The 7,800-nt window shown below is 40.0% G+C and overlaps 1 protein-coding gene across 2 annotated transcripts; it reads right to left on the bottom strand.

Annotated features, from left to right (window-relative positions):
• Positions 1 to 1,860: 1,860 nt before the first annotated feature.
• On the bottom strand, positions 1,861 to 6,062 carry LOC138630952 (low affinity immunoglobulin gamma Fc region receptor II-like). 2 transcript variants are annotated; one of them, XR_011311677.1, is made up of 6 exons: positions 5,997 to 6,062; positions 5,417 to 5,520; positions 5,182 to 5,304; positions 4,989 to 5,093; positions 2,426 to 2,526; positions 1,861 to 2,052 (listed from the first exon to the last, which is right to left on the bottom strand). XR_011311677.1 is itself a non-coding variant. In XM_069715621.1 (5 exons), exons 1-5 carry the CDS (start codon positions 6,052 to 6,054, stop codon positions 1,987 to 1,989), a joined length of 669 nt encoding a protein of 222 aa, XP_069571722.1. In that variant the 5' UTR covers positions 6,055 to 6,056; the 3' UTR covers positions 1,861 to 1,986. The 2 variants fall into 2 exon arrangements, 1 of the variants encoding a protein (XP_069571722.1); XM_069715621.1 differs by having other exon boundaries at positions 5,182 to 5,520; positions 5,997 to 6,056.
• Between the last annotated feature and the right edge of the window lie 1,738 nt (positions 6,063 to 7,800).

The following is a 7,800-nucleotide window of genomic DNA, read 5'->3' as shown; positions in this document are numbered from 1 at the left end:
ATTCTTCAATACAATATTGCAGAATAACAATTTAATTAAAAATCTTTTTACAGACTCATGGTCCAATTAAAAAGCAGTATTGTTGTACTAATTTGTTAATTGCTCTGTACCTGAGGCCTCAAGAGCCTTCAATTTTTTTACTTTAATATCAACCCACCATATGTACAAGACATACAGAGGGATCCCAAATATTGTTTCTCACAGTCCCACGGTGGACAAAACAAAAAAAAGATAAAACAAGAAAAGTGTAAATACGTAACAATAAAAACAATAAAACAGACAACAACCACAGTGACGCGAAACTGCAGTATATATAAGTACAACGTAGTGCAAATACGGGTCCACAGTGCAAAAGTTCAGACTTTATGGGGAAAGGGGGGGGGGGGGAGGAGAGAGTTCAGCATCCGGACAGCCTCATGGGCGAAGCTGTTCCTCAGGTATCTTGCGGTCGGAGGCGGTGCTGCTGTTCAGCGATGCAGCTGGTCAGCACGCTCTCCGTGGCGCCTCGGTAGAAGGAGCGCACGATGGGTGCCGAGGCTCGCGCTCTCTTTAATTTGCGGAGGAAGTAGAGGCTTCCACTGAAGCGGTGCTATTCAGCATATAGTACATTTAGTGGATAAATGATGTATGTATGAGCACACGTGCCGGAGCCTCATCAAGCACAGATATTCCTCTTCAGAAGTGTACAGTACCTCGAACATGTCAGGCAGCTCCAGCTTGATCAGAGTCTTCACTTATTTTTTTATTTTTTTTGCTCAGCGTATTAGGCTCTCCATCTGTACCTGAGTGGTCACAAAAGGCCTTCGTCAGGAAGCCGGTGGCTGCATACAGGTCAGGGGTGCACATGGTTGATGCTTGATAGGTGGTCAATAAGGCAGAGTGGAAATTCTGAGATCAGCACAGGTCGAGAGAGCAGTAGATGTGCAGGGAGCGCATGAAAAGAGCGGACGCTCTTTATGTACCTTTTGCCAAACCCATTTTGCAAAAGTCACAAGAAAAAGAAGTCAAAGAAGAGCTCCAAAAAGCCTATGCTTATGAAGCAATGAGCCAGTGGGAGGTTTTAAGTGTTCTCTCTGCTCATTACATTCACGGTGTGGTCACAAATGCACACGGACCATTGGTCACAACGACGTGTGTTGGTCTAACAGCATATTAACTCAGAATACTCGCTCACGAAGGTTATAAACATGCTGCACTCTATTTATGCGCAACAGGGAAAGTCCCAAAACTTTTTGATGGGGCGCTTACACATTGTGTACTCTTTGTAAGTACGATAGCATGTGGGTATTTCCTCAGTCCATTGATATGAGTAGAGTTAGGACACGATGTTATAACCTCAATGAAGAATTAGATACGATCTGTTTTCTGTGGCTTACCTGACTCTTTACCAGTGGGTGCCATCTCCGATGTACAGGGTAACATTTGTAGGTGTATACTGTCTCAGTCTGTGCATGAGAATCTGTCAGTCGAAGCCTAACATAATCTGCGGCGCGCATGAACTGAAATGTGTGAAGATAAAGATGGTTGAGTGTGGTCTCAGCAAAACATACTTCAAGTAATAGTCTTTGATTCATCATTTTACACGTACGAGTTTTATGCATCCGAAGCAAGACTTTGATTGTAAACAGGCACTCTTTTTATTTCCTGTCACTGACCTACTGTGCAGCGACGCCGCTACACCACACTTTCCACTCTGTGCCTTTTATGAGTTCAGAAGTCATTGCGAAACCTGCAGCTATTGCGGCACGATCAATAGCCATCACTAATGTGGACCACCAACTAGGTTGTATGATGAAGTCAAAACTGCAGCTTCTGCAGTACTTTCTGTCCTCGGTCGACGCTTTAAATGAACCAAACAAATGATAACACTTGGTTTATAGAAAAATAGCAAATATTTACACTCATATAAAAATCATTCACATCATTCAGGTAAGTAAATGAATGGACATTATATACATGCTGAACAGAAAATGCTGGAGCAGATCCTCATCCAGTTTCTTTGGTCTCCACGCGCTCAAAGTAATCGAAGGATTCGTACACAGGTACCTGACACTGGAGGGGACACAGAAATAGAAGCAGTCATTGCAAATACGCTGTATCAGTACGTCACAGTTTGTGGAGCTCAGATGGTTGATATCTTCTAATGTGCACAATATAAAAGTGTGAGTGGGTGTGAGCAATAGGCAGAAACAGGATGTCCGTTATATGTTTTTGGAAGTCACACAATATATAACTGTTAAAATGGACAAAAAATATACCCACTAAAGCTGGATCAAAGTACACAAAGTGTGGCTTAGTCTGAACTGCTAAGTAGACACGAGGGTCACATCAAAAGTTGTATTTTTTTTTTTTTTTTTCCACCATGCGATCACGTTCCTCCACATCACCGGATGAAATGTCGCCTCAGTATACAACTCATACTCACCCACTGAGAGGAGCCTCTGGAGGAGCTGGTGCTGTGTTTGTCCATCTCTGCCTCCTCAGAGTTGACGTGGGGAACCTCGTAGATCACCCTGACTGCTCGTGCTGAACACAAACACACACACACACACACACACACACACACACACACACAGATGTTTACCTGTTTTGTTGTACGATTGAAATGAAATGCCTTATTTGATCTAAAATGTCCATCACGGTCACTCTTGTCACTCTAACAGTTAACTTCTTTTTTTTTTCCTTTTTTTTTTCTAATCTTTTCATTGATTTTGCAAATACTTAAGACAGAAAAGGAGAACAGGACTACCCCCGAGAATTTGGGATATACAGGATATTACATTCAGTTAGTAGCGCTTAAAATGGCACTTACTGACAGCACTTTGTAGTTTGGCTTTCTTGAAGAAATTGTATTTTCTTGATTCCTGTTGTTCTGGGTTTTGTACCCCCGTGGTTGAAATGCACTTATTGTAAGTCGCTTTGGATATATATATCTGTTTACGTCTGACACTGGTTCTGTACCTGCTACAACTACAAAGCTACAACTAATGCTCCATTCTAGTATCAGCATTTTCTATACCAACTTATCTCTAGTCACAGTCACAAGGGCCTGGATCTTTACACCCAACCAAGACCCACCAGTTGCCAAGCGACAATGAGAAAGAGTCGGACCGTGTTTGAGCGTTGGCACGAAACCATTGTTTCTTTTAAAACATACACCAGACTTCTTTGGCTTATATCCTAAACATCACATTGAACTAACCCCACTACAGCAATACATGTATAATCCTTGGTTCTATAAATGTTTCATTGAAATGATACCCTGTTGTATCTTATGTTTAAATTAGTGACGCCCCTGCAATTGACTTTTCGATATGAATCAGCGATGAACCAGAAGGAGGAGTAGAAACCATAAAACTCTTGCATATAAACTTCCTCCAGGATGATAACTGTGTACAAGTCTAAGTGAGTAATACTAATGGTACCGTTGGTATCCAGGCAGCCAGCACCCGAACTGGGTTCATCTGCAGCATGCCGCCGTGGACAGTTACAGGGTATAGAAGATTATCAAAACCCAAATGTTTCTATGCCAAAGGTCATAGATTGTTTAAAAAAAAACCAAAAAAACAGAATAACGCAATAAAACAGGACCTTAATATATAAAGTATATCACTCATTTTGGACTTCCAAACTGTGAGAATTTACCCTCATCTATAGAAACAAGCGCTGTGCTATTGTTAGAAGTCCTTTTGTCTTCTGCCCAGTTAAACACTTTATCTTTTTGTCTCGTTTCCAACTTGAAAGATAATTTCAAACCAAACTTAGCTCAACTATGCTATAATCAATATTTTATATTAATTAGTATAATGATATATTTAGATATTGTATTATTTTAAGTCTGATATTTCCCTATTGAGTAAACACCCAAACAGACATATAGGTCAGACTTATATTTGTTAGGTCATTAGAAACTCGTCTCTTTATGAATTCTGCTGTTGTTATGTGTCTGGGTGTGTAAATAGTCTGAAATTAAAAGTGTTTGCCATCATATGTGCCATTTTAACAATTCACATTGATGTCAGCGCTGCGCTGCCAAAAACGTTATTGATGTGGGTTTACGATGTAGTTTCATGATCATGTTTGTGACATTAAAACGCAGTGACATTTAGCATTTATCAGTTGGTTATAAATTCAAAAGTGACTGTTTGCTTTCACTTTAAACTTGAGACTGACTGCTCCGTTAAAGTTGATAGAAACACAGCAACCGTACGCAACCGTAAGGTTACCGGACACCTGACCACACTGATGACTTCATTTTGTATTACAACATTGTAATTGGGTCTGATTTTTTTCTTTTTTGGCACCGTTGTAGTTTGGTTTTGGTGTTTATTTTTACTGTTGCACTCAATGAATTGAAACTGGCGTTGTTAAAATCAAATTGACCAAAATTTTGGGGAAGTCGCAAAGCTTTTCTTCTGGTGAAATAAACGCCAGCCATTTCTGTTTTCCAAGACATTACACAATGTTGTCTCTTCAGAGGAAACGGTTACAAATTTTCAAAGGAACTACTTTGACGTCTGACAGTGTGACGACAAGCCACATCGTTTGTGTGTCGTGATGTCGAATTTACCCAATTTACAGGGCATTTTGTTAAAACTGTTATTTAGAGACCCAAAAGAATACGTTAAATTAATACATTTTTGAAAGCTCAATAGCAACTTCTGTTTCAAGGAGCAGAAAGTCTGGATATCTCTCGAACCTTACTATCGAACATTTTTTAAACTGATCAGTAGTCCCTGTGAAACATTAAACAGTCTGTCCTCTAAGTAACAGATTTGAAATGTTATTTTTCCTTTCAGACAAAATACTCTTTCCCCACCATGATATTTGAGGAGTGTCAGATGACTCGGAGACATTGAGCCAAAACTGTCATCACTGCTACACTGGAGCTGTGTAGGAAACGTCCTTTTGTCTTTATTGTCTGGGACAATGCATCAACTGAGTTTCTGATCCTGAATAATAAAACAAAAATAATAATTGTTATGTACCTTGTTTTCTTCGCACAATGCAGAAACAGACGAGAGCGATGAGAACCAGCAGACTCACTACAGCCAGAGCTATTATCACAGTGATCGGTGTATTCTTCGAAGAACCTGGATGTCCACAGATGAAAAAGAAAAATCATTCTATATTAATCAAACCATTAATACAACACTATCAAGCTGTATTTTTCTCACCTACCTTCTGCTGTGTTGTTATCTGAGCCATTTTTATCCAAAACTGTGATGACTGAACCGTTTCCTGTGTTCAATTGTAAAGATGGTATCTCCACAGACACCTTGCAGATGTATATCCCTGAATGCTCTTTGGTGATATTTGGAAAGGTCAGCATTGAACAGTTATTTGTGTCATTTTTCTTTAAGTCGAAAATCTCTTGTGTAATTTCTGTTTGATTTTTGAACCAGTTAACTCTCACTCTTCCAATCTTCTCTGTCCAGCAGCAGGTGATGTTCACCGTCTCTCCCTCCACGACAGAAACATCAGGAGTCTGGATCACAACAAGTGTGCCTGATGAAACACCTGTAAAAATGAAACACTGGCACTGAACAAACTGTAAATGTTGCATGATTTCAGAAGCAAAGCCAGGAGATAAAAGAACTGGCAGTCAAAAATGCATTTTAAATGCGTTCTAGTGGCTTTATTCAGCGCCTTTCTTTTATTGTTGTTGCATAAATCAACACCAAAAATAAACAAAACTGTTGTCACACTTTTGTTAATTTAAAACTTGTCTTTACACATTTAGCAGTTCAAAAGATATAAACCATCTAAACATCTTGGCTCAAATCATAAGCCATTCAAAATATGACTTCAAATATACTGTACTTAGAGCATTCAATGAGGAAACATCATATTCAAGCATTCTTCATACAGTATTACTTGCCAATAAACTTAAATCACGTAATAACCTGAGTAATTCGAAAAGTTGAGTTTTGACCTTTGTGAGCAGACATTTGATCTATCTTATACAGCTTAAAAGTTATTGTGCTTCTACTTACTCCAAGATGAGAGGGCACAGAGGGAGGCGAGAAGCAGACTGCTCAGTAGAAGCTTCATCTTTCCACACTGACACATCACTGACATTCATCTCATCTCTTACAGCTGCAAGTCCCACCCACCACACACACACACACACAACAGAAAGGTACTGGGTTAGGATCTTGTTCCTTTATTATATCTACAGAGTAGTCTTAAAACCACAATGACCCATGCTTCCTCCTGCAGGAGGCAGCTAGAGAGCAGCTACAGAAACTGTCGCTGAGCTTCACTTGTTTCTCACGACCAAGTCTGAAGACGAAAGTAAAACGCAGAAATACAGGCTGCCGTTAAAATAGACGTTGATGGTAGACGGAGTGAAAAAGAGTCGAATTTAAAAGACCTGATGATAGCGAGATGATCACATGTTCGGTTAAACTACATTTCTAACGCAGAACACAGTCCAAAGTTAACCTGACACGTTATCAAAAAAAGTTGAATTGTCAGCATAGAGCGTATTTTATGATTTGCGGTGGTGGTGGTGGTGGGGAGGTGAGGGGGGGGGGTGTCAGACTCAGAGAAGCTGTGTTTCTAAGTGGAATGTGCTGCAGTCCGGGGCGCTGCAGTAGTTGGCATTGTCGCCTCACGGCAACGTTTGTGTGGAGTTCACATGTTCTCCCTGTGCCTGCATAAGTTCTCTCCGGGTACTCCAGCTTCCTCCCACCATCCAAAAACATATACCCCCTCCCTCTCACCCCCGTGACCCTGTTCAGGATTTTTTTTTTAAAGTCTCACCTGAAAAAACACAATTATTCTGTAAAAACGGCAAACTATAAGCTAAATCCAAAATGAACAACTTTGGGCTACAGAATAAGATAAGAGACACTTGGGAGAATTTTGAAATAAAGCCTACATATTTTGTTTTTAGCCTGGATTTGTTTTATTTTTATTTTTTTCATTTCAGCAAATTAACATCATTAAAAGTATGAAGCAGGTTGTATCTGTAATTAAAAACCTCTGGCTTAAACCAACATCGCTTTACTGAATTCGGTTTATGTGCCATGTGTGTCCATGAGTGTCAGCTTGTTTTGAACACGAGAGAACAATACCTCATGTGAAGTGGTTCAAGTGAAACACACACCAGTCGGGATGTGAAGATAATGATTCCAGAGAGAAACGTATACAAATTTAATCTTTTCTTGAGGGTTGATCTCATCCATGGTGGAAATCAGTCTTTAGGCCGCCTGTCAGTACTTTTTCACCTCTCTACCTTGACTTTGGCATTCAGCTACAAGCCAATTGTTTTGCAACTGAAGTTGTAGATTTTTAAAACATCTAATAGTTTAATTTCTCACAAAAGGCTGAGAAACATCTAAAACCAGCTGGACACTCCAGTTTTTAACAAATTTTACTCAAAAAGGAGGACATTTGTAGGGAACTACTTTTAACTGTGGTTTTTTGTAGTAGGACTGCAGATGTGAGTCAAAATAAAGTGTGTGTGTGTGTGTGTGTGTGTGTGTGTGTGTGTGTGTGTGTGTGTGTGTGTGTGTGTGTGTGTGTGTGTGTGTGTGTGTGTGTGTGTGTGTGTGTGTGTGTGTGTGTGTGTAAGCATGGTGATGAAGGAAACAGTGGGACTCACAAATGTATCAGGCTCTGGATAGTCATGTCAGAGAGTCTAATGCCACATTGAGGATGACTGATATAATTCGGTGTATTGTTGTTTTTCTTCGTTCCACCCTGCCTTTGTCTTGTTTGATCGAATGTATCTCCCTCATTTGGATCCTGTTTCAAGCTATTGTGTAATGCACACAGGAAGGAAGTCACAGG

This window comes from Brachyistius frenatus, unplaced genomic scaffold (assembly GCF_029030835.1).
Source record: "Brachyistius frenatus isolate BFR_SWC_R1_liver_20210118 unplaced genomic scaffold, ASM2903083v1 Contig_145, whole genome shotgun sequence".
In the NCBI taxonomy this organism is placed as follows: Eukaryota; Metazoa; Chordata; class Actinopteri; family Embiotocidae; genus Brachyistius; species Brachyistius frenatus.
The sequence above is the reverse complement of the archived record's forward strand: the minus strand, read 5'-3'. Positions and strand labels throughout refer to the sequence as shown.

Excerpts from the sequence above, each read along its gene's own strand:
- LOC138630952 (XM_069715621.1), bottom strand. The coding sequence starts at position 6,054 with ATGAAGCTTCTACTGAGCAGTCTGCTTCTCGCCTCCCTCTGTGCCCTC. Across the intron at positions 5,094-5,181 it reads AGATAACAACACAGCAGAAG|GTTCTTCGAAGAATACACCG; the intron begins GTAGGTGAGAAA and ends GTGGACATCCAG. Across the intron at positions 2,053-2,425 it reads CCAGAGGCTCCTCTCAGTGG|TGTCAGGTACCTGTGTACGA; the intron begins GTGAGTATGAGT and ends TGTCCCCTCCAG.